General features: G+C 39.9%; 1 protein-coding gene across 1 annotated transcript in view; it reads right to left on the reverse strand.

The window, feature by feature from the left end:
* The window catches only part of vldlr (very low density lipoprotein receptor), a 63,256-nt gene that overhangs the window by 33,703 nt on the left and 1,850 nt on the right, over positions 1-27,703 (reverse strand). The window contains exons 2-5 of the mRNA XM_004538510.5: positions 17,989-18,108; positions 11,679-11,801; positions 2,155-2,277; positions 402-610 (exon numbers count right to left, since the gene is read on the reverse strand). Coding sequence (XP_004538567.1) covers positions 402-610; positions 2,155-2,277; positions 11,679-11,801; positions 17,989-18,108 — 575 coding nt within the window. The remainder of the gene's footprint in view (positions 1-401; positions 611-2,154; positions 2,278-11,678; positions 11,802-17,988; positions 18,109-27,703) is intronic.

A 27,703-nucleotide genomic window follows, 5' to 3' on the forward strand; every position in this document is an offset into this window, starting at 1 on the left:
GTTTTGGCCCTGGAGGTTGCAGCTGGGTTGTATTCATTAGATTTAATAAATTTGGGTCCTAAAAACAAACACTGATCTGGGTTCGACACATTCTCATAGAAAGTCAAAGGCAAGTTTTGACAGTGTTGTGAGATTAAGCAAATAAGTGCTAAAAAGCTACACTGGTCAAAGGTCAGGTTTACTGATCAGAACACCATAAGAATTTTTTCCTACATGGGTTGTTTAGTTTGAATCAGCATAACACCAAAACACTTCCTGCCATGCGACCATACTTTAGTCAGACCCTAATCATCTGCTCCCATTAATAAATAACTGAGACAGGCTGGGTCACAAGGACCATATTCAGTTAAGAATTGTGTCAGAGTGCGTGTTGCAAATTAGTGTGTGGCATTCTTTCTTACCTGGCAGTCAACGTCATCGTCACACACCCAGCTGGCCGGGATGCATGAAGAGTTTCCACACTGGAACTCGCTGGGCCCGCAGGAGGACGGCGCGCACTCCACCTCATCCGAACCATCGCCGCAGTCATCCTCGCTATTACACACAAAGTTCCGGGAGATGCAGCGTCCACTGGCACATGTAAACTCATTTGGGGCACATGTGATGTTTCCTGGAGAGGGTTATGGGAAAAATGTGAGTGTGCTGTGAAAGGACTGACAGCACAGAATTTTTAATGCAGTAACAGTAATAAGACATTTTTTTTTAAAGCTAGAATTTATGACCTCTGTTTACTGTTATTACAGCTTTAAAACAATAGGCTAAACTTAAGTTTCAAGCCTCAGCCTTTGTTTCCTTGGACAAGCAGCAGAGGACATGTCTCAGATTAACAAGCGCAATGCCACGCTTCAGCTGGAGAAAAACATTTGTCACATGAACACACACACACACACACACACACAGACCGAGTCCTGAAAAGTTCACACAGGGCAGAACCGAGTCAACAACTTGCTGTGTGCCTGTTAACGACTTCCATCCAAAATATTCAATATTTAAAATACTGCATTTTGTGATTACAAGTCCAGCTTGATGACCAGTTCACAGCCATTTTTAAAACCTCAACAGCAAAACCCATCATGTGTGCACCTCTCTGCTTTCTCTAATAACACCAGTGTTAGTTTAGTGCAGCGACTGGAAGCTCCAAGAATGCGCGAGACATTGAGTTTGCAAGATTGCGATTTACACTGTATTGTGGAAGCTCACTTAAAAAAAAAAAAAAAAAAAAAAAAAAAAAAAGGTCACCGTCTAAGCACGCTACGCTGCAGTAAGTCATCACAGCACACAGTTCAAGGACAACAAGGGTGCAGACTCAACAGGAACAAACAATTACCCGTAGCTGAGCTTCTGAGTGTTTTCAGCTGCTTCAGAGCTGATACTAAGCAGTATTTAAACAATGATATATGTATAGTGTCACACATTAGTGCTAATGCTCAAAATTGGCACCTTTTAGACAACATGAGTCACGCACTCAGCACAAATGTGCAAAGCTAATTATTAAAATCTTCCAAGATATGGCTTAAAAGTATGCAAGCCATTTTAATGTGTATGTGAAGTAATCATTTGCCCTAATTAAAAATCTAAATGTCTACAGGGTGCTTCACTGTCAGATTGTGTTATCGTTCAGACCGGGCTGTGCAGGAAAAGCCGTTAGCTTGTTTATGCAAGAATTTAGGATAAACAGCTGGAGGCGGCAAACTGATGCCAGCGATTAGAAGCAGTTTTAATACTTCAATAAAAGCTGGAAACCAAATGCTACAAGTAATAAGCAGTACTTCGAACACTTCTGAAACACTTAAACACACCAAGAACTTATGTGCACTTGTGATATTAATGAGATGGCAAAGAACTGCTCAGCTGCAGCTCTAAAGGAGACTTCAAATGGCTTCACAGTGATAGTCTCAATTCATTACGTCCACGGCAGCATTTCTGCAGCTCCCAGCATCACGGTGCTCATCAATGAACAGCAAACATGAGAAATGAAGATGTCACTGCTTAGCTGTGACAAACTACACGAGTGTTTGATGGCAACCTGGGAATGTTTTAAATCCCAAAGGATTTCAAGAACACCGAACAATATCCTCATCACTTAAACTGAATAGCCAGTTATTGAAATCAACTGAAGTCATGTGCACTCCAAGCCAAACAGCGTCCACCTACCACAGTTGACCTCGTCCTCGCCGCTATCGCAGTCCTTCTCACCGTCACATTTCCAGAAGACTGGGATACACTGGGTTGAGCCGGCGCCACAGCTAAACTCATTCATCCGGCATGTCCTCATGTCTGTATGGAAAGAAAACAAACAGATCTTAGATATTTTCATGCTCCGTCATATTATACACACTTTTTTTTTTTTTAAATGTTTAACATATTTTGTAAATTACATATTTTCTCCCTTTACCAACAACACAGGAAATCAAAAAGACAGAACAGCAGAGATGTTTGGCGTTCTGCTGCAGTCACTAAAAGGCCAAAATGTACCACTAAGAGTCCAGCTGACTGCTGGTGCTGTTCCAATGAATGATGTATTCTACAGGGATATTAAAAAGGACCAATTTAAGCTGAGATGGCTCAACTGTCTGCGTGCTTTTGTAAGCAGAGGTAAGAATGCAAGACTCCTTTACATGGGTTTAGGAAACGATGCACATCATGTTTATGTGATGAACAAAAACACTGTATCATCTAAAGGCTGCAGCGACTCAGTTACCTTTTAGGTTCATTCGTGGCGGCCCCAATGACAGTAACTGACATTTTGTGAGAGCTGGAGGGCTCGGGGCAACGTTATGCTGCACTGAGGTGCGACTGAAAACAAAGTCAGATGTTCACAACACCTCAAGAACCATACAATTGCAAGCTGTTAGATAATCCATTTAGCTGGAACAGCAACAGCTTTGATGCAGCAAAATACTATTTATACACCAGTGTTGAGATTCCTTTCATGTTTACGGTGCAAATATTTTCCAGGTTAATCTGTCAGAATGTACATCATCTTTTCCATTGTCTTCGGTTTTGTTTTAGCATTGTCAACTTTCTTGATCATGTACTTTATTTTAAAAGCCAGCTACTAATACAATACGATCCCCTTTATGGCCAGAAAAGGGGTTAAATTAGATCTCCAGAAATGCGACTCAGAATACTGAACTATCAGGAAGCCCCCTTTTCCTCCCCCAGGGTACATATTCCCCTAACAATACTTTCTTCCATAAAATTTCAGCTCCAAGATCAAGTTCGCTTCTTATCCCTTCATCTCACACTGGAGATAAGCAGCATGCACATAAAACTGGCTGTGCAGTGATAAGAGCTGCTCGGTGGAGCAGCAGATGAAGGTGAATAGAAGAGTGACTCCCACAGATGTATGAATTATTGACTATGAGAATTGTAGTTTGGGTGATAAGCCAGGCTGGTGATATACTGACATAATTCTGAACCCAGTTTGGTCTCTCAGCTGCACACTGCACACACAGTGCACAGGAGCCAGTGTGCGCACTAACACTTATCCCCATCACTGACTAGTTGATTTTGCAGTCTCCTCTTCACTCTTAAGAATACAGGGTGAAAAGTTCCAGTTCAGCCATTAATCAGTAGAGTACAAGTTTCTGCATAGTCTGTACACTGCACGTGCACACAAAGTACTTGAGCAGGCTGGTTTGATGTCTGCATCAGAATGAAGGTTATTTCACTAAATGGCATGCTTGTTGGTGCCAGACAGGCTGACCTGAGCCTTTCAGATGATATGCTGGGATTTTGTTACCCGTTTAAGTTGAGAATGTGGCTGCTGGGCTGGGGTTAGCATTCACTGTTTTCTTGGCTAGCTTAACTTTAGCATGCTGGCTGGCTGTGCAGATGCTTGCAAATAGCTGAAATTGTGTTAGCAGAATAATGCAGTTGTCTGTCCTGGATGCACCACGCTCTTGTCCATGCTATAAACTGTGCCATTATTTTCCCACTTAGACACATGAATTGAAATCAGCTGATTGCGGTGGAAGTGGAACCAATAAGCAGAATCGATAGGCAAGCCAACTACAGCTGGGCAAACACTGCGAATTTTTTTAGTCGCGTTATTCAGCTCCTGCTCAAACTGTACGATTGACTCGCAGGGGTTAGAAGGTCCTAATTCACGATGCAGGGTCTCACACTATACGGCCCGATGCTCTGATGCGACCTCAGTGCTCACACTGTGCGTCCATAACATGAAGGTTATAACAAAATCTGTCTCTCGCTCTGAGTGACACACAGACCACCACCATCAACTTTGCTAAATTGCTAATGAAAAACATTGATTAGGCAGCTGTGATTGAGCAGCAATGTCCATCCAACTATTTTCACGGTTGTTGCGGTCGTGATAATTTTGTGAGGCCACATCGAAAAGGCTCAGATGAGCAAATACAGAAATTAAAGTGAAGACTGAGCAGCACAACAGTGATGAAAGCACAACTTGTAGAACTTTGGCAAGCTCTACAAGTTGTGCTTTCATCACTTGTGTCCAGATCACACGCTGCACTGTTGTGCTACTCCGTCTTCACTTTCATTTCTGTGTTTGCTCATGCGTGGTGTGACAGGCTGCGGTGACACCCTCACGATGGCCAACAGGATTTCAAACAGGTTTGATTTTCTTACGACGAAGCGATTGATGATCGGAAGCTGGTCGTGAGGTGTTAATCGCTTCTCGTTACCCCACGTATACTACACGATGCACGACACACGATGAAGCCGAAACTCGGGCCGACCCCCAAAACAGTCAGATGACTGAAAAAAAATTTTTTATATATATATATATATATATATATATATATATATATATATATATATATATATATATATATATATATATATATATATATATATATATATATATATATATATATATATATATATATATATATAAAAAATTATTATTTCGCACCATGTATGCCAAGCTTAACAAGACCAAGAAATTTAACTACTTGCACCACTGGGAACTAGTTCTTGTAGAGAACTGCTTCTCTATTCCCATCCCTATCCAACCAGGTACTAGCAAGGTATACAACAATGAAGTGACTGAAGTCAAATTTGAGTTAGCAGTTGGTAAATTCCAACAAACTACAATTGAGCTGAATAAAATTTGTATTATGGCATTTTAAGATTATGGTAGTTTCACAGCAAATGACATTAACATTTCTCATTAACATTTTTGCCTAAGGAGGCCTTTATAGGGGCTTACAAAGGCTCATTCATCTCCCTTTAGACTAGAAATAAAAATAAATAAATCATTTGTCTATATAAACTAGTGATGTTTCCACAGTGAAGCTGGCTTTGAAAGAAACTCCATTTGGACCCTTCCTTCTAACCTTCATGGCAAATCACTGCCTCCAGGTAAAACCTCCATTACCTTTTCCTGAAAATTCTTCATATTTTATTAACTCTGTAAAGTCTGAACTATGAAAAACCAAACTGTTGTTTTGAATCCAACTGGACTTTTTGTGGAATCTTCTGAGGAAAGAAAAATCTTGAAAACTGAAACACTCATGTACACAAAAAACACAGCTGTTGGCTTAATCTTTGACTTGATTCTGTGATTAAATCAAAGACCAAATGGCAGCTCTGTGTCGTCCATTTGTCTTTACTGATTTTGAACGTAGCTCTGAGCCCCTCCAAGCTAACATACACATGCAGTTTCTCCTCAATACACTGATAAGTGCTCCCAGTAACCAATTATGTAGAATCTAAAATGGAATTGAGACTGGTATAACAATTATACCACAAGATTAAATACATGTTAACACTGTTTCAAGGAAGCAAGCTTTAAATTATTAATCTTATTTAATGCTACTTCCAATCATGAACACTTTCCAAGCCTTGAGTTTACACCAATTTAAATTTCTCTCATTAGCCACATAAAACTGACACTTGAGACAAAGCAAACATGGAAGAATCCTGCCAAGATCCACATAGTGAAACTACGCCTGTTCTGCAAGTTCTGTTTACCAAGAGGTCTCAAGTGTTTTTGTACAGGGAAATAAACTGAAATAATTTCCAGAAATGCAACTGCAGTACAAAAGTCCTTCATGCAAATGTGAAGGAAAAACAGGCATGTAGCCACTCAGACGACGTCACTCTGTTGCCTGCTGTAAAGTCATGAGCAACAGCTGGTCAAACAGTACAGCGATAAATGCTACAGTAGCAGTGTTGACTGGCACGTACACCACTGTAGTTATGACTGGAACTTCTCACACAGACTGCAAACTGATATCCCTGTCAAGACCTTCAGTTGACCGAGACACTTTTCCAAGTGAAAAGTGAGACATGCACTACAAGCTTTTGTAGAGCATAAACCGTACAAAAGCTCAAGCTGATTTCAGAGAAAAACACTTAGATGAGTTTCATGACTTCAATCAGGGGTGAAAGAAAAAAAAAAAAAAAAAAAGGGGGGGGCAGTTAAATGGCAACTGAAAGTTACTTTGTTCTTAAACTTGGGAATGTGGCTCCTCCAACCCACCAGACCATACTCTCACCTGCCAACATTCCCGTTTATCCTGGGGTTGTTATTCTCCTCAAATGTGTTACTACAGTAGAGAGTCTCACCACTTCAAGCTTCTCTAACAACTCGTCAGTTAATGTTCATAAATACACAAACAACACCTCTGATTATAAATAATATCTATGAATGTGAATTTTTAAACACCAGTTATATACAAGTTCCCATTCATAAATATTTTCTATTCCATTGTTTTGTGCTCAAACCTTGATAATGTTGCAATACAGACCTCTAACATTTGCTTGATGGCCTACGTATGTGCTGCGTATGTTGCATTTGTAATTGCATTTTGTAACCAAGCTAGTGGATGGACAGACACACTTTTTACATACGCACAACTTTATGAGAGCTGCTTTTTGACAGGAGCGGTTGAGTTCTGAAAGCACTCCCAAATACTCCTAACCCTCCTGTTATGTTGGTTTCCAGGAACACGAGTTATGCTTCTGGGTTAATTTGACCCGGGAGAAATTTACTCATCGAAAAGTGTCAGAAACACTGGCATTGATTTTACAATTTTCTTTTATAATTATGATTAGTTTCATTTTCTGTAGTGATGCAGATGACATGTGACATCTCTTCTGTTCTGGGTCAATCTGACCTGCAACATAACAGGAGTGTTAACCTGCAGCTCACCAACCTTGTTTGCGCCCCCATTATTTTAGCGTTTTGCCTGACTGGCCCTTCGTGTCCTTTGGAGCCCCTAATGGGGTTTCGTGCTCTTGTATTAACAGTAAAATAATGTCCAGTGTCAGTTTTTACTGTTGAGTATTGATACTTTTAAAAATTGGTGACCTATAACTACTTTTTCCACTTGTGGTCCAATCCAATACATTGTTACGGGCATTTGTATACATCTGGTACAAATTCATTACCAGCGCTAAAATATGAAGTCCCCGAATCATTTTATGGGTTAAAAAACAAAACAAAAACAAAACAAAAAAACAAAAACAAAAACCCAACCCAAAAACAAAGTTCAACTTAATTATTTTACCAAATAACAAAATCAAAGTGTAACAAAGGTCTTTAAGATGACATCACTTATGCATTTGCTTTTCCTTAGGCCAAAACTAAACAGGCTGAGGATAAATACAGTGAAAGAAAACAGCAAGTTATTTTTTCCCCTTACTGAGTCTTTCGACTGCGGCATCCTGCTGTCATTTACAGTCACCATATTCTCCTTTTCTTGCACCTGAAACCTACGTCGGCGTGTGGAGCTGACAAGATTCAGCTGAAGTCAAATTATATTTAATGGTGTCACCACAGCATGCTGTGTTACTATAAGTAACAAAAGCTTCCCAACAGGTGTTCAAACCAGCATCCATCAGGCTTCTGCCTTCTGACTGAACGTCACGGGCGAAAACAAATAGTGGAGCGACTGAAAGGAAAAACACAACTACTGTTGGATCTTTTCAGCCATGTCAACTTGCTTCACTACAGTTGGCAGTTAAGTAAAAAGAACCTTGTTACTCCAACATTAGTCTGCTTTAGCCAGAACACTGAAACCTCACAACTGTCCAAACTAGTCTAATCATTACTTTGTCACATTCAACATGATCAGCTTTACACTGGGTCAAAATGTGGTGCGCAGGCAATAAGACGTGTTTATTGTCAAATACACAGAGAAGGGTTTGTCTTCAATCCAACAACGCGACCTGGCTGCTTAGTATTCCAAGACATTCTAGTTCTCATTTGTCCCATCTGGGAAGCCATACACTGATTTGCAGTTACTGAATGGATAACAGCAGGTGGTCAGCCAAGTCTTGTTTAACAGTGGTTGTATTATACAAAGTTATTTCAATGTTTGAACTGATGCACAGGGGGATGAATTAGAGATTTAATTCCTTTTCATTCATTTCACTGACGACTTTACAGTGGAGTTTCTCTCCATTTTATAGGCCTAAAAGTCTTTGTTTTCACTTCACCCACTTTGTCTTTCTAACTGTAGGAATTCTGTTGTAGCCTCAGCAACACCTAACAGCCAACGGCTTGGAACAACTGCTGCTGAAACGACTCCCCAACGGGTCCCGCTCATGTTTTGGCAGAAAGCACCAAACATCCCCTCACAGGAGTGCAGAAAGGATTGGCCCCAACTCTAAGATGTTGCTTTTCTGCTGGTTGTTACTTTCGTATCGTTTTCAGGTTTGTGCACTGAACCTGCTGAGTTGAAATACTGCAGTGGGAGGAAAGGGACTATACCAGACACATGACTGCTCATTGTGAAAAGTCAGAGCTGGTGCGCAACCCTGTCAGACACCTGAGATGCTCTGCTGCCCCAGAAAATCTCACTCCAAACACTGATAAAAGTGTTGACACCCCCGTGTTCCAAGTTAAATTTAGTGCCTGGTTCTATAATTGTAACATTAACCATTTGCTCGTGTTCCCCCAAATAATGTTGAAAGTCATGTCTGTAACAAGCTTGAAACTGTCTAACTGTAAAGTCATTATTTTAGTCCATTTATTGCAATAATTTAAACCCCCACAACAAAACTGTTCCTTCCAACCTTCACTGCCATGCAAGTCGAGTTCTAGGTCACAGAAATGACATAATAGGAATTCTTCAGGGACTTTAGGACTAAAACGTAGTTTGATTTTCTGCTTTAAAAATAACAAAGGAAGGGTGTTGATGTGTGCCAGACCAGAGTTTCAGTATTCTTTTACAGCAGCATTCATGAGCTATACTTTCTGCATTTTTATCATCTGCAATCAAGATTTTAAAGCTGCAGTGAAACCACTTTCATCTCCACTCTGATGTTTATCTATACACCTGAGGAGACACCAAAGTCCATTTGTCATTAACGCAGCACAGTGGAGGCAGCACACAGAAGTGATTCATTGAAGATCATCATCATGAGTCATCTCTGATTTCAACAAGCACCTTGGTGAGACCTCATATCACACAATATTTAAAGCACAGCAGCTTTCCCATTTAAACAACTTATTTGACAGTACTGCTTGTGTGGGGGGGGGGGGGGGGGACTCTTCCCTCACTGCTTTCAAGTACCTCGCTGAATTTCTGCAGCAGCATGAGCGTCTGTTATGAACAGCAGGGAGACTACCATTCACTTTGAGCTTAAAAAAAAAAAAAACCCTAGTCTGACCTCATGGAAAGCTTATTAAAGTTTATAAATGTGCTCTAGCATGAGTAAAGGCAACTGCTTGAAAATACAAGTTCAGCCACAGTTTTAGCTTCCCACAAAGGGCAGGTATGAAACTTACAGTTAAAATCTGTAGAAAGCTCTGCATCGGGAACATCTCGCTGCACTATTTGAATACATTTCAGTGTGCAAATTCAATTTCATTAAATTTAGGCCAAGAATTTTATTTTATTTTTTTAATTAGTACTTTTGAACTTCCATTGTGTTGGTTTTTGGGGCCTAGAAGTGACCATTTATGGAAAAGTGTGTGGACTGTTATCAGCAAATGCTATCAGTGCTTCAACAAGCCACATCCATGAAATCTTAAACCAGCTAATTAGTGCAGAGTAAAAAACTTTTAAATCAATTTAACTCATTACAACTGAAGCACAAACTTCACCAACCACATCAAGCCATTGGTCACTTTAAGAAATTAAAATGCACCAAGACGCACAAATGACGACGAACGGCCAGTTCAGTGACAAGTTCTCCCCAAAAAGAGTTTCTGTACCAGGCTGCAAGCATGCTTTTAATACTGTAAAAGGTGGGTCTCAAATGGGCATTACAGGACCAGCAGCAGCTGCTTCTCGAGTCAATGTAAACCTAATACTGTACCAGGCAGCAAACCAAACATGCAAACTAACATGCAAACTAACATGCATAGACATTTGATCGTGTGTGCTTCAACTGTCAACTCTAATCTTAGAATTCATTTCATATTTTCACTGTTTTTAATGCATGGTCTGGGATCCCAGTCACTACCAGTTATGGGGAAGCAGCTTTAGCTTTCATGCACCAAGCTGCTGGAGCAACAGACTAACTGATAACACATTTGAAGACTAGCGTTTAAAACCACACAAGTCAGACGAGCCATCACATTTACATCAAATTTGGGTTTTTGAAATCATTGTGTGTCATTTTTAATCGGTCTATTGTTGCCTTTATATCATCACTGGTTATGATTCTATTATTAATTCAGCTTATTACACTTATCAATTCTGTTTTCCATAATTCATATAGTGCAACTTGCTTTTTGGGGTGACAATGGACTTCCACCTCAACTAAAATGTGGTATAAAATAACGTTTTGCTTGCTTGCTACAAGTGTGATGCGTGCTTGTGTCTGCCACGACCCCATGGGAGGAAGGCCGACCTGTCTGTGGTGGCCTACATCCTTGTGGCTGATGTGAGCCAGTCACAAGGATGTGAGCCAAAGAAGGCTGGACAAACAATTTTTAGGTCAGTTTATCCTCTTTTTTGGGGCTGAACCTACAGTTTCCACTGCTGTTTGTATCTTTCACAGAATTAAAGTATCTCATGCTGCTTGACCTCCTGAGAGAGATGTGTATACAAGCTCAGGTTTCACACGTTAATGTTCATGATATTGTTCCTTGTCGTTAATCTTAATCTGTGTGATGGCTGCTGTGCAAACCTGTGAATGAACCCATTTTCCTCCAAGTAATTTATAAATTAACAGGAGTAACCGACCTGCATACACCAGTGTCCTCTCCAGCGGCAGATACAGCAGGAACAATAATCAATCTTGCAGCATGCAAACCTTTTACTCAGCACTAAAAAGACTTCAGTTCTGGGGCTCTCACTGTGTGCGATCGAGGCTGATTATTTAGCCCAAGACCAATTCTTTGCCCCATTGGTCTTATAATAACCGTACTCTTAACTGCTGGGGAAAACTGAAAGCACCATCCCCTTCCTGTTTCTGTTACAGCCAAGCCTAGATTTTCTTAAAAGATTTACATGGGGTTGCAGACTGAACAGCACACTGAAATGACCACTGCCACGTTAAAGTTGGTTACATTTCATATTGATTGCATTGTGAAATTTACAATAAAGTAAGGTTGATCTAATGAGATAATCAGGCATTTAGACAATTACATTCTTACAAACTGAAAGGTTCCACTTTAACAGCTTACAGGTTCAAAACTAAATTCTGACTGAAAGATTCATATTTACTTTAGTTGCACATGTAACACTTGACTGTTGGTGTAGCGCAGCGTTCATCAAAAACCATCTACTTACGGCAGATGTCCAAGCTCTCATCAGAACCGTCTTCACAGTCTGGCTCCCCATCGCAGTGCCACCGCTTCGGGACACACTGCCCATTGTCACACACAAAGTCCGACTCCGCACAAGTCTTTTTAACTGAAACATGGGAGAGAAAATGAAATCACTGTTTGAATGAAATGTCTCACATTATACAAAGAAAAACACATAATATCAAGGGAAAGATCAAATCCATACTGGCGCACTTCATGAATATGAATTCATTTTTGCTCCTCTCCTGTGAAAAGGTCACCAGTTTACAACCTGTTCTGATTAAGCGAGATTCAAACACTACATTTGCATAAGGAATGCAGTCGATACGGTCCTCGGGAGGTTCGAGTGTCTCGCTCACCTTCCATCAAAGGGGGGCTGAAGACAAAAATAAAGTGTAATTTTTATTTGGTTGTAGGTCTGTTCTGGGACCTCACAACCCTTCAAACAGAACATATCAGTGACAGTCATGAAAAGGAAGATCAGCAGCTCTCACACTGCTTTAGCTTTACAGATTTATTGCACCACAAACATTTTGACATTTCAAGCACTGCTGTTTTTTTAGACTACGGTGGTGCAAGGCTATGCTGAAGCTACATGCCCCCACCTGACACATGTTTAAACCCAAATCTTCATGGTCCAACTAGAAACTACATTAGTTCACTTGTGTTTGAAGACAGCCAAGCACAATAAATGCGTGCTATAGCCAAAGAACCATGAATGCCCAAAGCCCATAAATGGTTGTGAACGACTGGCTTGGTGGTTCATTCCTTTGAAATTATTGCCCTGCCTCAGGTTTCCATCTTTTACACTTATTTTATTCTCCATTAATATCAATAAAGTGCTAAAACCATTTTAAGCCATGAGCTTCCCCCATTTTAAAGACCATATAAACATAAGGTTTACAAAACTAGGTAGTAATTAGGTAATAATTTACAGGTCAGTCAACTTCTACAAACAGTATATGCATAAGAGCACTCAGAGTGCAACTCCACCCAAAGGGCGAGGGTTATAATAAAATGATTTCTTACGTTGTTAGCATTAATATGGAAATTAGAATGACAAAGACTCTGGCATTGGCACAAATGCTCTATGAAAACGATGCAGGTGTCATTAATGGGGACGCCATAACACGTATAAAAATGTTTTTCGATCTTCGTTTGAGCTCATTATCTCCCAAATAACTAATATTTCTTTAAGAGGTTTTGAAAATATCCACTTCCTCCCCAATTCGTGTGACCCTGACCCTTGACTGAAGCATTACATACCAAAAGGGTGAATTTTCTTTACTCATGATTGGAGCAGAACTAGCTGAAATCTTTGGGTACCATAAGCTGGGCATTCAATTTTGACCTTGGCTGCAAACAGTGAATTTCAAGGTCAAATGCTTAGGCCTTGTGGGACATTAGTACCTAGGTCGGCCATTTTGTTATTAGCCTCTACATCACAGTATTTGAAAATGTTGGTGTAGCTTCCAGTGTTTAAGCTAGACTGCAAACAGACAAACTAAAAGATCACATACTCCCTTTGGAAGGAGAATATTGTTCCTAGGATGTCACTTAAAGTCTGGAGTATAATAGTTTACTTGTCCTTTTGCCATGTTAATTATGTGGTTACACCTTTGACTTTCTGTCATCGTTGTATTTTTACTCAGTTGTATATAGTATTTGTATTCTATTTTTTTATCTTATTGTATATTTATTTTATTCTACTGTATATAGTATTTTATTCTATTCTGTACAGTTGTGTACTGTATTTATTCTTATTGTATTCTAATTTTTGCCTCATAACTTTTGCACTGTCCACTTCCTGCTGTGACAAAACATGTGGGACTAATAAAAGTTATCTTCATAACACAACCTTTAAATTATTCTCAGTAACACTCTCACATTAAAAAGGAAAATACACCTTTATGCAAGTGCAGTCTCCAGGCTATGTTGGATTGATGAATCTCAACCAAACCAAAGTTTCAAATAATCTGATAGGAACGACTAGAAATGTGGAAAGATGTTAATTTCTCATGTCGGTAGAGAAGACACAGAAAGGTTTCCAAGAAAACTTGTGAAACAACAAACTCCAACACTAGCATCTCTACTGGAGGCTCAAGAACACACTTCAGCCCTCTTCACCATCTGACCAGAATACAAATACAGACTTCAGAACCAACTCCAATTTGAAGCTCATGACAACAGCCAGCCACAGTGGGACTCATTACCAAACTCTTCTTTTATTAATTAAATCTGGATTCTCATCTTTCACGCATCAGTGAGCCTCAGTTCAGTCTGGGCTGAAAGTAAAACAGCTCTGATCTCCCAGAGAGAATAACAGTCTGAGACTCAAATACAACAACACGTCAGCAGCTGAGAGAGCGTGAAGGAATAAAACTAATTTTTAGTTTTCAGTTCACCATCACTGTTCGCAAAACCAGTCATCTGCTTCTGTTCTAACTGGCTATAAGTAAAACTCCAAATCTTCCCTGCAGTCACTCGATGCCGTGTATAGTGTACACTTCCAAAACCTGTTTGAAATAGAGTTCCCAGTCTAATTAAAATTGGCCATCAGGAAATCCTGCAAAACATTGTTGGGAATTAAGTATGGCCATTTCGAGAGTGCTAAAGCACAGTACTGTGTACTGATAAACCTACACGCTCTTAAAAAGGAGCAATATAATCGTTCCATCTCAATTATCTTGTTTTTAATAATTGTTGGAAGCCATAATTTCAATTGACAGCAAAGCCCTACTTCCTCTCCCATCATCCCTTGTTCTTTTCTCCCTCCTAGCACCATCACATGACCCAGATAGATGAAAGTATAGGAGACACACAGCTGTAACTATATTTAGCTCTGCTCTGTGCCACCTTGACATCACCAGGTCATCATGTCCCAAGGGAACCTAGCAAAGCTCCTGATGGGGACTGAGCCAACATGGCAGGTTCTGAATGTCATGAGATTATATTCATGTGTGCAAATGTTAAGAGGAGAATAACCCATCAACTCCACTCTTAAAACTCAGTGAAGGATACGAAAGAAGAGGACAATGTGATTCGAATGCATTTATCTGCATCACAGACAAAATGTGTGCAGCATTCGTCAGGTCCTTTTATGACTTAAATATTGGTGGATCAATTTGAACCTCATACGTCACTTTACTCAAGTTCTTACTTTCAAACTTCGTCACCATGCTAGATGGGTAGGCGGGCACCATGGATGCCTGCCTACCCATCTAGCATGGTGACTGTCTTTATGGCTGAGGAGTAAAAGGCAATTTTGAGGGATTTTTTTTTTTTTTTTTTTTTTTATTAAACACAAAATGCACATAATAAATTGATGGGATAAGCAGTAATCAGCAGGTGTAATAAAAAATATAATCTTAATATATAGTGTGTCCCTTGCAGCCAAGCATAAAAAGAAGAAAAAATTAGTGCAAAACTAAGAATTTTAGTACCTGTTCTAACAGGTTTTGTAAATACAAAATCAATTCAAATCTGGCACCCTGTGAGCTGACCTTTACAGACAGCTCAGACTCCATTTCCTGCTTAATTTACATGTTGTTCACATTGGCAGGAAAAGTCGTTTAATTGCAAGCAAGGGGGACTGTCGTTCAGTCGCCCACACTCCAAAAGGCCACAAACGGTGTAAATAATTAGTTTCCAGCCCAGTTACAGCAAGAGGGACATAAATGGCAACTGATCCACAGAGCAGTGCAGACAAGCTCCAGGCAAACATTGACGCTGAGGGTTTTCAGGAGGTGAGCAAGTAAGGAAGAGACATTCTCATTAAACTGATGACACAAATAAAAATCAGTTTGTTAATCCATCTGATTTTTGACTGTTACACTGTCTGTGGTCTGTATTGAGGACAAGCGTCTTTGGAGTAGTAAAAAAAAAAAAAAAAAAAAAAAGTCACATATGTTCACACCTCAAAACTAAGTAAAATTGAAGTTTGGTCCTACTTTCATGAATAAGAGTCAATAATGAAATGAGCACAAAAAGAGCAATTCTAATCATTTACTTCCTTCCCCGGTTCCACGCTAATGCTGACCTGACTGTGGGACCAACAAATTTATTCTGGCTTATTAGTTTCACTCCTCACCCATGTAATGCATTTGATGGATTATGTTAACTTCACATGTTTACATTTCTGATGGGACTGTGACATAATCTGTACGCCAACCAAATCCAGAATCAGTTTTGTTGTGTTGCCACAGAAGTGAACTGAGGTGGTGACATTTAGGCCACCAATTCATCCTTCCATGAGCAGGATGGCATGTGGGAGTGGGTCAAAATAAACTCCCACGTGTTCACAGTGATAAAGGAACATGTCACCAAGTATATTTTTACACATTTCTCAATAACCATAGCTCTACAGCAGAAAGTAAGACCCTTGTATAACTGGAGCCTGGCAGACTAAGTGTTACCAACACAATCACTTCATTGGTGATTTGAAAGATTTGATATATTTAACTCCAGAAATATCTGGACAGCTGCAATTCCAAGCTCTGTATGTCAGCACAATAGATTTAAAACTTAAGATGCAGAAAACCTGTTTTGACTCTTTAATGGTCAACGTTTGAGCCAATTTGATGATGGACTCTGAAGCTTCTTGGACACATACCCCACACTGGGCAGGTAGCATCCCAGGAATGTAGTTACACACTCCAGAGACTGAGACCTCAACTACTGATGGGTCTATTTGGTAGCAATATCCAGTGTAAACTATTACTGATCACTGGAAGGAAGTCACTTGTTCACTACTCTATTAACCAGGATTCTCAGTGTTTACGACACATCTCATTTTCACAGCTCTGACTTAATCAGTTAAAAGTTCTTAGTAAAGTTAACGGTGAAAGATCAATGAGCTCCAAGTCTAACATTAGCAGCTCAGCTTCACTCATAACAACAAGAATACAGACAAGTGTGCAGGTATAAATGTAACCTGTGTTAATGCGATCTAAGCACAGAACCAACCCAGCTACAGGCTGCAGCACTCTCAGAAAGTGTCTCCGAAAGAGTGCGGGTGATGTGATGAATGTAACCACTCGACGTCACCGATCCTTTTGTTCACAAAGTCGTGCTGTAAAATCTCAAGTTGAGCACATTTGCAATCTTTGTGTTTGAAACCTTTGAGTCCACCAAGGACCAATTTACAAAATGATCTCATCAAACTTGGAAATAAGGACTCAGGACAGCAAAGCATTCATCAAGGTCAGAGCAAGGGAGCCGAGGTCAGTTTCAAAGATTTCTATAAATGTCCAGTGCTTGCTGGTCATTAGAAAACTAAAAAGTCTGTCCTACAACAAATGGCTTTTCAGAGCCAGAAAACCACATTCATCTTTTATAGTCTACAGAGTTGGTACATTCTGAAAATATCTTTTGCCCCAATAAAAATTCCTTCAGAACATGCAGTCAAGAGAGGAACCCTCTCTGGGAGGCACGCAGATCATTATCCAAGTCTGTCAAGGAGGAGAAAAAAGAAAGAAAACTTACGAGAGCACAGTTCACCACAGGGTACAAACCAGTAAGTTTCAAAATAAGGCCATTTCCAGAATTTGTCAAAATGCATATCTAAAAAAGATAATGCAGGATTCGCTCCAAAATGGCATTGATTTTAGAGATAGAAGATCAGTCAGCATAAGGATAACTGGAACTAGTAAGCACTGCGGAGGCTTTGAATGGGCATGATATGAACCATACAGCCTCATTAGAAAGACAGTCGAGGCCTGTCTATGAGATGCATGGGCATGTGCAGCATCGTACAGAGAAGCTGGATGAATTCTGATGTGCATCAGAACATTTAGCTCAGATTCAGCCAAATGCCGTAAAGTAGTTTGGACAGTGCCTCTCAGTACCAGCCGATAACCACCCAAAGACATATAGCAGCTTAAGTGGAATACATTTCTTCAACTACTTGAATTAAAGTTTAGAGTGTGCACTTCAACTCTATCTCGATCATTTCCACTGTGGTGGTGTACAGAGGTAAGACTTGAATTTTCTTAAATACACTTTAGCCAGTTTTCAGAATCTGGCATTAGCTATATTCAAAAGATCTTCATCCAAAGAACACAGATGAGAATTTGTGTGTGGCAAAGGTAAATTACATTTCCTGACATATGCAAAGGTCTGATGACCTGAATGTTTAAATTCAGACTATAATAATCTATTATAGTCTGGGACATTTGGAAACCATTTACTTCAGTGATTCATAATGGAACAAATCTGGCCACGTGCATTAGTCTTAGTCTTTCACACTTCAAGTTGTTGGCATTGCTGTGTGACAGCTGAGTGTTTTTCCTCACCACATGAGTTCTCGTCGCTGCCGTCGCTGCAGTCCTCATCTCCGTCACACTGCCACACGGACGGGATGCAGCGACCGTTTCCACACTGAAATTGATTGGCTTCACATTCTGTCTTCGTACCTACAGAGGACAACAGACAGTTTGAGAGAAGAAAAACAAAAACTCAACTTATTATAGTCCCAAATGTTTCCACATATAATTTGGAGTCTGGGATGTCATTTCCATTTTGTTTTAGTTCTATCAAGGTTCGCTCCAGTGCTTAAATCTCCTTTTAAAGAACATTAGTTGGCACATATTTTGGAAAGCCACAGTAACTTGTTTCACAATTCAAACTTCAACAACTAAAATGTAACACTAGTATTTCACAAAGAAATGACAATTTCATGTCAACTGAAAAACATGTGCAACAGTAAACTGAGTAGTTGTTGGGCTTTGCAACTATCACTTTAATTACAGCAACAACTTTGACTCACCGCTTAAGATAACAAATTGTGCTTGTTTTAACTTCACCAATACGCTCCTATTTTGCCTTTAAGTACAGTGGAGTCTATCCTAGCCGTCTTAGGGTGAGAGGCAGGGCACACCCTGGACAGGTCGCCAATCTGTCGCAGGGCACAGACAACCAATCGCACTCACATTCACTACTGCAGGCAATTTAGAGTTACCAATTAACCTATCCCCATTAGGGCTGGGCCATATCATACCGTAAACGGTAATACCGGTATAATGTTGGGCAACGATAGGAAAATGAAATATTGCGATAGAATATGGATAAAACGTGCATGCGCAGTGTCTGTTTTCATACATACATGGCAGAAAAGGCACGGTGCAGAATAAGAGTGAAAGCAGATCGTTGAATGGAACGGATGAACCAGAATTTGTTTGTTAAAAAAAAAAAAAAAAAAAAAAAAAAGCTGCAACTTCAGTGGTGTGGAGCTGGTTTAGCTTTCGTCCGTCAGATACACAACAAAGCACTATTTTTTGGTAGAGCATGCTAGCGGGCCGTCGTTATTACCGTGTTGTTTGGAAAATACGGCACACTTAAAACAATCCTTTGATTTTTCTGAAAATCGACAGGTCCCCTTATGGATTCTGGTTTTGTTTACTGACCTCGAAACAATTTTATGTCGTACACGGCGCTCGAAAATCTGTCAAATGTTTCAGTACGACTTTGCTAAGCTACGAAGCCGCACCGCTTGATGGATTGTTGGAGCATTACGGCTATATTAGGCAGGAGCCTCGCGGAGTGATGCGAACTGTGCTTCAACATAATATTACCGTATTGTGTGTGTGTAACCTCTAAGTTTTGTGGATGTTAAACATGGTTATGGTGAGGATGTTGGCCAATTTCCACTGGAAATGCATTTTGGTTAAACTGTTAGCAAGGAATTTGTACTGTTACATTTTTATATAACTTTAATGTACAAAAAAAACCCAGCTGCTTGTTTAAGTGAAAATACGTTTTGGTTGGTTTTTTTTGCACTAATAAAATTGTGGAGTTGTAAAGTATCTTGTCTAGTGTCAATCATATCATCAGTTATATCGTTATCGCAAATTCTCAAATTTATATTGCGATAAACATTTTTGGCCCTGCTCTAATCTCCATTAACTGCATGTCTTTGGACTGTGGGAGGAAGCTGGAGTACCCAGAGAGAACCCACGTGAACACTGGGAGAACATGCACACTTCACACAGAAAGACCCCAGCCTGAACTCAGGATGTTCTTGCTGTGAGGCAACAGTGCAAACTATCGTCTCAAGGTCAAACCATCACCCAGAAATATGCAGCGAGTAACTTTAAAAATCTGAAATAATGCTGCCGTGCAGAACTGATTTAATACTATACAAACAGGTTCTCTTTGCTAGTGAAAAGAGGAATATATATATAAAAAGAAAAAAAAAAAAATCACAAGAATATGAAAAATTTGAAACTTTTTTTTTTTTTTTTTTTTTAAGTAGGGTTAAATTTTGTTAAAACATGGATTTCCCCACAGTGCCTTAACTATAGGAAGCTCTTACGTGCTTGGACTGCTCCAAAACCCACCAGTTCCCCCACTCTTATCTTGAAAGTATAATGGCTGCAAACCAGCCCCAAGACATTCTTATCTAGCCCTATAGCCAAGTAGCTATTGTGTTCGGTTCTTTACGTCATTCAGATGCTTCCCCTTAGAACATTTCATCCCCATGTTTGACTACAGCTGGTGACTAGTTCTACGCTCCCAGAGGACTGTCCTAACCAGACTCTGAAGCTGACAGCTGCCATCCCCAGTGGCACTCTGAGAAGCAGCTAATATTGCAGTTTTCTGGTGTATGACAGTATGAGGATCATTCAGTGGAGCCTAAACAGCCAAGATTACCATGTTTACCACATCACTATAATTTAGTAAGGTGGAATAAATAAGTGGGGTGGGAAAAAATAAAATGATGGCTTAACCAGAAGAATGATTCTTAGGCTTCTCCATAAAAACCAGATTCCAATTATGAGTTTTAAAAGTCTGCTTGTGTCCTAAATGACAACACAATCCCACTTTCAATACACTGTAATGCACCTACCCACAGCCTGCAATGAGATATCAAAGCCTCTTAAATAGAGACATTAAAATGAAAACCTTAAGCTCATTTTGACACTTTACAAGTAAAACAGACATAAGCAAAGCACCGATTTGTAGACACTACTGTGCAGTGCAGTCTATTACCAGAGTACTGGAGGCGCTACTCCAGGTCTTAAAATACCACAGTCTGACCTTGCTTTAGTGTCGACTGTCTGCCTGACCAGGTGGATAACTGGAGCACATGATGATTAAAAGCAGCCCAGAGGAAGTCACGGTTCCAACTGAATCTGTATGCCACTGAGGTCAATGAATTTAAAGATGAAAAAAAGTTTCCCCCCCGATAAAACTTGAGATGTGTATAAAACATCAAAAGCACTGCAGGAATGCACACCAGAATTATAGCCCCGTCAGGCCAGAAAGAGCCTCTAAAAACTGCATTCAGACACTGAAACGCCATCTGAAGGATACTTAAGTGGGTCAGCAGCTCCTCCAGAGAGAAAAACACCCCACACTGATTTGAACCTGAACAGCTTCGGGCCTTTAGCTGAAGCTGCAACACTTTATTCAAGATCTACATCAATGAAACCATGCCACAGTTTCAAGACATGCTGCCAACACCAACGACTAATATTCAAATGTTTTGTAAGAGGCCAGACACTTTAAAAATGCAAATCTGTCAACTTTAATATGTCACTGCTGGCATCAGGGGAGGGGGCTCATGACGCAAGCCAGCTTTACACCCTGGCAAGACTGCATTTGACTTCTGACATTTCCCACTTATAGTTGGTACATTTGTTGAATGTATTATAGCATTGTTTTTTGTTTGTTTTTTTTAATCTAACATTTTCAGAGCTTAATACATCAGCTAAAGTATCCATGTAAGATTTTACAGGGAAAATATTGGAAGTTACAGAGCTTTGACAAATTCTAAAGCACAGGAGGTGGCAGGATTATTTCAGGGATAAAAACATTTAAGCTTACTTAAAAAAAAAATAAAAACACCACCAACCAAATCAATAATACACCCAAGTAAGAAACAAAACACTTGGGAAGGACATTCTTAATGAGTCAACAGGGTCAAGTTAATCATCAAAGCTCTCCTTTTCACATATTTTTACAAACACAGCCTTGTAGATTAAGGGTGTGACTACAGGCTTTCTATCCCGAAGTCAAATTTACTCCTGTCAAACCATCTACAGAGATGCTAAACACAAGCACAGCGCTGCACTAACAAAGCAAAGACTTGAACGCTTCAGAGCATGCTGTTGATCAGAGTCCAGCAGCTTCACCGCACAGGACGCAAATACACGCCTGCAGACATCCATTCATCCAAGACTACACCACCTGTACTTAAAGAGTTCATTTCATTCATTTTCCATTACATCAGGAAAACGGCAAGTAATTTCACCATATTAAAAATATAAATCAATCTAAAGAGACCAAAAAAAAAAAATCATTAACCAAGACAGAAATCATAGAAAGGAGGAAATGTTTAGAGAAAAGGTCAGTGGTAAAGGCAAATTATTTTAAACTGCAAACATTAAAAAAAAAAACAAAACAAAAAAACAGTATATTTATCTAATGCAAAACTATTCATAGCAACTGTTAATGGTGGAGGGCACTGTGGGAAACCGAAAATGAAGTGGATAAGATCCAACAGCTCTAAACTTCATATTACTGAGAGGAGTCAATTATGACTGCAGCCACATTTATACAGGCCATTGTTCCAATTTTTGAAATTTTAAATGTTTCCACTGAACTTGACAGGCTACACCATAACTTCACTCATTGATATAGTACGGCTCTTGTTACCATTGCAGGCTTCGATTTTATTAACAGCCCTTTATAAGCTTTATTGCTGCAGAAGACTGGGAATTAAGTATCTTTCTCAAAAGTGACAATGAAAAGAGCCCAATTGAAGGAAATCAGTCAGGTTGATGCCTTTAAACTAATTGAAAAAAAAAAAAAAGGCAATAGATTTTATGTCTGTAAGAGCGGAAGGAAATTTATAATTAAAATAATGCTATTTTTAAAAGGAATGATTAAATGACTCCACATGTTATTGTGACTTTGCACAACTTCTTTAGAACCTTCCCTTATATATCCTCATGGCCACATTTGTCCCAAGTTTCATTTGACTTGACAGTGACATATGGACTTGATAACGGGCAAGATGATTAGAAATGATAGGAGACTAAGATTAGACTTAGTATTAAAAAAAGTTACTACAAGAAGATCCATCCAAAAACATGACTCCTGTCAGAATGTTTTATTTTCTGATGACTTGAGAAAATAAAGTCCGACCATGACAAATACATTTCCTTGAAAAAGGAGAAACTGCTAAATGAGTCAAGCAATTACATAAAGACTTCCCATTTGTAAGATGACCAAAACAAGCAGACAAAGCTGAATAAATAAAGCACTCCGAGAGCCTCACTAACATTCACATTGGATCTGGGAATTCACTGAAGTCTTCAATAGGCACTGCCAAGCAAAAGTGTTGAGGTGTCAATGAAAGAAAAAAATAAAATAAAAAAAGGGGGGGGGGGGCTTATCCAGCACCTAGTGTTTTCCTTAATCCCTCAGCACTGCAGTGTTTCTGGGAAGACCTTATATTTTATGAAGAAAATTAATAAATTAAACTGTTATGAAGCCAGAGACATTGGCCATCAGCTCAATGAGCAACAGAATCCATTAACTGGGTTCAACAACTCCTGACCCATCTTCTGAACATATTCACATCTACGCAAATAAAAATACACAAGCAGAAAGTTATTCATGATTTCGCCAAACTTCCAACTTTCTCAGAAGAAAAAAAAAAAAATGTCAGGATACTGTGCTGCATACAAGACTTGATTTTCAGCGAGTGATTACACATATTCGGCACAGTTTAATCAATTCTGTGCAACTGCAACTACTCTCAGGGCAATGATTACAGCAGTATTTGTATCTGAAACGTGAACCAGCAACTTGCAAGTTACTGATCTCCCATGCCACCCCCCAACAATATGACATACTTTAAGCAACTGCTTTGGCAACATTGGGAAGGGAAAAAGCCTTTAACAGGAAGAAACCTCAAGCACAACCAGGCACAGGGAGGGGGGTGACCAGTTGGGGTGAGGGGAGGAATGAGGAAACGAGATAAAAACCACAACATTGATATTAGTCACCCATAAGGCTCATTCACAATTCAAATGTAGCCTTGACCTTGTGCACAATGATCACCCTATTGGTTTTCACCCAAATTGTGCACAAGTTTCACTAAAATCTGACCCAAGCAGCAACAATTTGTGAATTATGAAATGACAGTTCTGCAGTCCTTCAACCAGTTAAGTTAATAACCCTGAGAATGACCCTCACTCCTCAACACAACCCTTACATGGTGAGTGACTTTAGAATAAGCCTACTAGTCCCCTTGGCCTCCAAGTTTCTAACACTGAACACGCACCGTTTATGTCCCCTGAAGTGTCCATCCTTTTACAGTGTTCACCTTCATACTACTCAGCCCAGTTGTTCATGTTTCATTTCAAGGGGGGGGGGGGGGGTTTGGACAAATAACTGCATATCTGCATGTTACAGGAACAAAAGTTCTGACTCATCACACTGCTGATGTACATTTAATGCCGACTGAGGTAAAGAGTGAGATCACATAAAGAGCCTCTGGCACACAGTAGCTGTTAACTCCAAAACAAAGCGCCACCATGTAAACCAGAGAAATCATAGAAGGTCCAGCAGCAACACTGATACACCTCCAATTTCTGTGGGACTCTAAAGTGAATCCAAAAAGAAAACAGGAGCCCAAAGCACAGTAGAAATATAAAAATATGCAGCATTTGCTAGTGTAAACATGAGGTGTAGTAAATGGGGTGCAGCGGCGCATACAAGTAACCATAAAGCCAAGCTGCAGGGAATGGTAAATATATTCCTGTTTTTGGCTTCTTTAAGAGCGTATCCTCCTGGGTTACTATTCCAATATCTACACAGAAAACCATCGGCTTGCTGTCTGGAAAACTGCACTTTGATCCACACATCGCAACAACACACCTCAGTAGTAAGCTCGAGTATACAAACCTGTACGAGCTCCTTCTCCCTGCAGTGTCAGATTCAATTTTGAGCTGAGAGTTGAAGCCTGAACCCTCCAGACTGTACAGAGTGAGGACTACTGCTTACAATGACATGAGAAATGTCACTCTGCTTTAATGTCATTCTTTGTTTGCACCTTTACATTAAATATTTTAACATGACTAAAGATCACATTACTTGGCCATGTTTTACAGACTCTGCATACAGCTTTTTTTTGAAGCCCAACACGTCCAAGAAATAAAACCAAAACCTGGCCTCTTTGATTGTAGTCATTATTTAAATATTGCTGCTGTCCAGCTAGTCTCACTTTCAACCATCTGGTATATAAAAACTCGATTTCTGATTTGCTGTTTACTTTTGTTTGAGCAGCACAGAAGCAGGTTCAGATTGGTCTGTCATTTTCCAGAATACTGGCTCGAGCGCACCGACTGCAGTTTTCCACCAAATCGATTTATAGCCTTTTTTAAGTTCCAGTTGATGCATGCTCTTTTAAGTGTGTGCATCCACCTCACTCCCACAATATTCACAGGATATTTGGTTAGTAGCAGCACTGGAGTATTTGAACAACCATGATTGAAAATGTTCAACTTTTCAGAACAAGCAGCACGAGCAAAACTTTGGTGTAGTAACAGATGATGATACCTGGAATACAAGTGTGATTTCTACATAGTTGCCCATCCATAACTCCAAATGGCTCCTGTGACACGACACTGAGCTCAGAGACTGCAGCATAAAACAATTTGAGCCAAATTGAAAAGCTTTTGCTCTGCAAAAGGAAGACTACGCTCACCAGCTGCTGTCCAGCACAACTGAACCCTGTTGAATCAGCACTTAAAGGCTGCTGGTTACTGTGTTCTGTTATTCATTGTCACAAAACAGTCGTGGTATTCTTAATTGAAGAAAAGGACTGATGTGCACAGCCACACTGCCACAAACTCTACTGCACTAATTTTCTGTGGCGCAGCCACTCTCTCCTCAAATATATAAAAACAAAACTTAAAAAAGCCAAAAAACAATACATTTTTTAAATAATTTTATTGATTTTCTAACCTGTCGCACTGACATCGTTTCATGTTTTGTGCAATACAGATATTGGTTGCCACCTTTCTCATTGGCACCCACAGTAAAAGATGCTTAAGCAATTTAGATTTTTAATATCGTGTACACCAGTTAACTGAAATGTAGCGATGCCATCTGCCACCATCCAAGTCGGCATTCCTGGAGAAATTAGAGCACTTCTCCCTCTCCATCACTGCGAGGTGGAAAGCATTGTGAACCAGCACTGTTCTGCATTACTGGGCACAGAGCACGAACTGTTTAATGTCTCAGTAAACTGTCAAAACTACACTACTTTAAGACTAATTTACAGAATATTCTCTATTACTACTGTGAGAAATACAACCCAACTGTGTCAGCTAGTAGTACTCTCCTAATTTAAACCACAGATTCAACAGGCATGGAGCTGTAATGAACCATCTCCTGCCCAAAATAGCAGCTCATTGTGTGCTATAGAACTGCTTTCACAGTTGAGGTCATGGTGATGCAGTTTTCCCCAGTAACAGAAACGTTTGCAGTGCTCTCCTCCTCCTCCTGTCCACCTCCCCGCCCACTTCAAGAATCAAGCGCACCCCCACATAGCCGCCCCCCCCTCTATAGCCGAGGATCTGGGTCTAGCATGGTATCACAGTAACCATGGAGGGAAAAAAAATACATCCATTTTAATCAGGCCAGGGTTGCCGCTGCTGATCTCGCTGTTGCCTAATTTGCGTGGCATCTTGTTCAAATAGGCTCACACGGTCTGTGTGTGTGTGTGTTCGTTCAGGCCTGGTGAGAAGCTGAGAATGAGACAGTGGTGGTGGTGCTGCTGGTGGGTGTATTGTGTGTGGAGTGTGTGCGCATTATAAGCACTTCTGATTCACCAGTTTCCCCCCAAAGGCCATTTTTCCACAGCAGGCTGGAATTCAGGGAATGCATCTCTTTCAATAACTTGTTTCATGATTAAATTTAATATTTCGTGCACAGGTTAATTTTATTTACATATCGCCAGCTCACAACCACTGTTTTATGGAGCCTTCTTATTATAAATCTCTACAACAGAGAGAGAACCCCAACCATCAAACTACTGATGGAAGGAGAAGCTCCCTTTAACAGGTAGAGTACCAGCAGAACCAGGCTCAGGGAGGGGCCGTCACCAGTGGAGGGTGTGAAACACAGAAAATATTGCCATTTTTTCCTTTTAATGTTAAACACACATTTAAAAAAAAAAAAAAAAAAAAAAAACATTAAAAAAAAAAATATAAGTAATTGGGGCCAAAAAGGAAATGCTAAAATTTCTTCAACAAGCACCAACCAAAGAAAATATAAACCAACCAAGTAGTGTCTAAAAGCTGCACTACTAATGGTCAGCAGGGGACAACTGCTCTTACTGCAAAAATAAAAATTAAAAGCAACAAAAACAAGACTATGGGGGGGAAGCCCTCACCTTACTCTGACCTCTGACATTGAGTGCCCTGGGGCGAATGACTGAATGTAGTGTAAAGCGCTTTGGGGTCCTTAGGGACTAAGTAAAGCGCTATACAAATACAGGCCATTTACCATTTTGTTAGGCAAATGTGATAACCATTAGACTATGAAGTCATCCTAATCAAGGGAAAAAAGACAAGCTATGTTCTGGATTTTGAGGCTTCATCACAGCTGCTGCCATGCTACACTGATGACGCTAGAATATTACTTAAACATTAACAAACCTCCAAAAATCACACAACAAGCCATGTTATTTGGCAGCCAATTCCATTAAAAATGCTCCAAGCAGCATGAAGTTCAGTGGCTCTAATTAGATGAAGTGAGGCCCTGTAACAGACAATCTGTTACAAAAGCCTGTGTTGGGACACCTGATAGATGAGTTATTAAAAATATAATGAAAAATAAATAAATCACCTTCTCTAGCAGTTATTACAGGGGGGAAATCCACCAATAGAGACCAAAATCAATATGCTTAATTCCTCAACGTTTTAGCACTTCATATTCTCAGTCACAGATGTTGCCAAAAAATGGATGCGTTTACCATTTATGGAAAGCCAT

The sequence above is a fragment of the Maylandia zebra genome, linkage group LG7, assembly GCF_041146795.1.
Source record: "Maylandia zebra isolate NMK-2024a linkage group LG7, Mzebra_GT3a, whole genome shotgun sequence".
Taxonomy (NCBI): domain Eukaryota; kingdom Metazoa; phylum Chordata; class Actinopteri; order Cichliformes; family Cichlidae; genus Maylandia; species Maylandia zebra.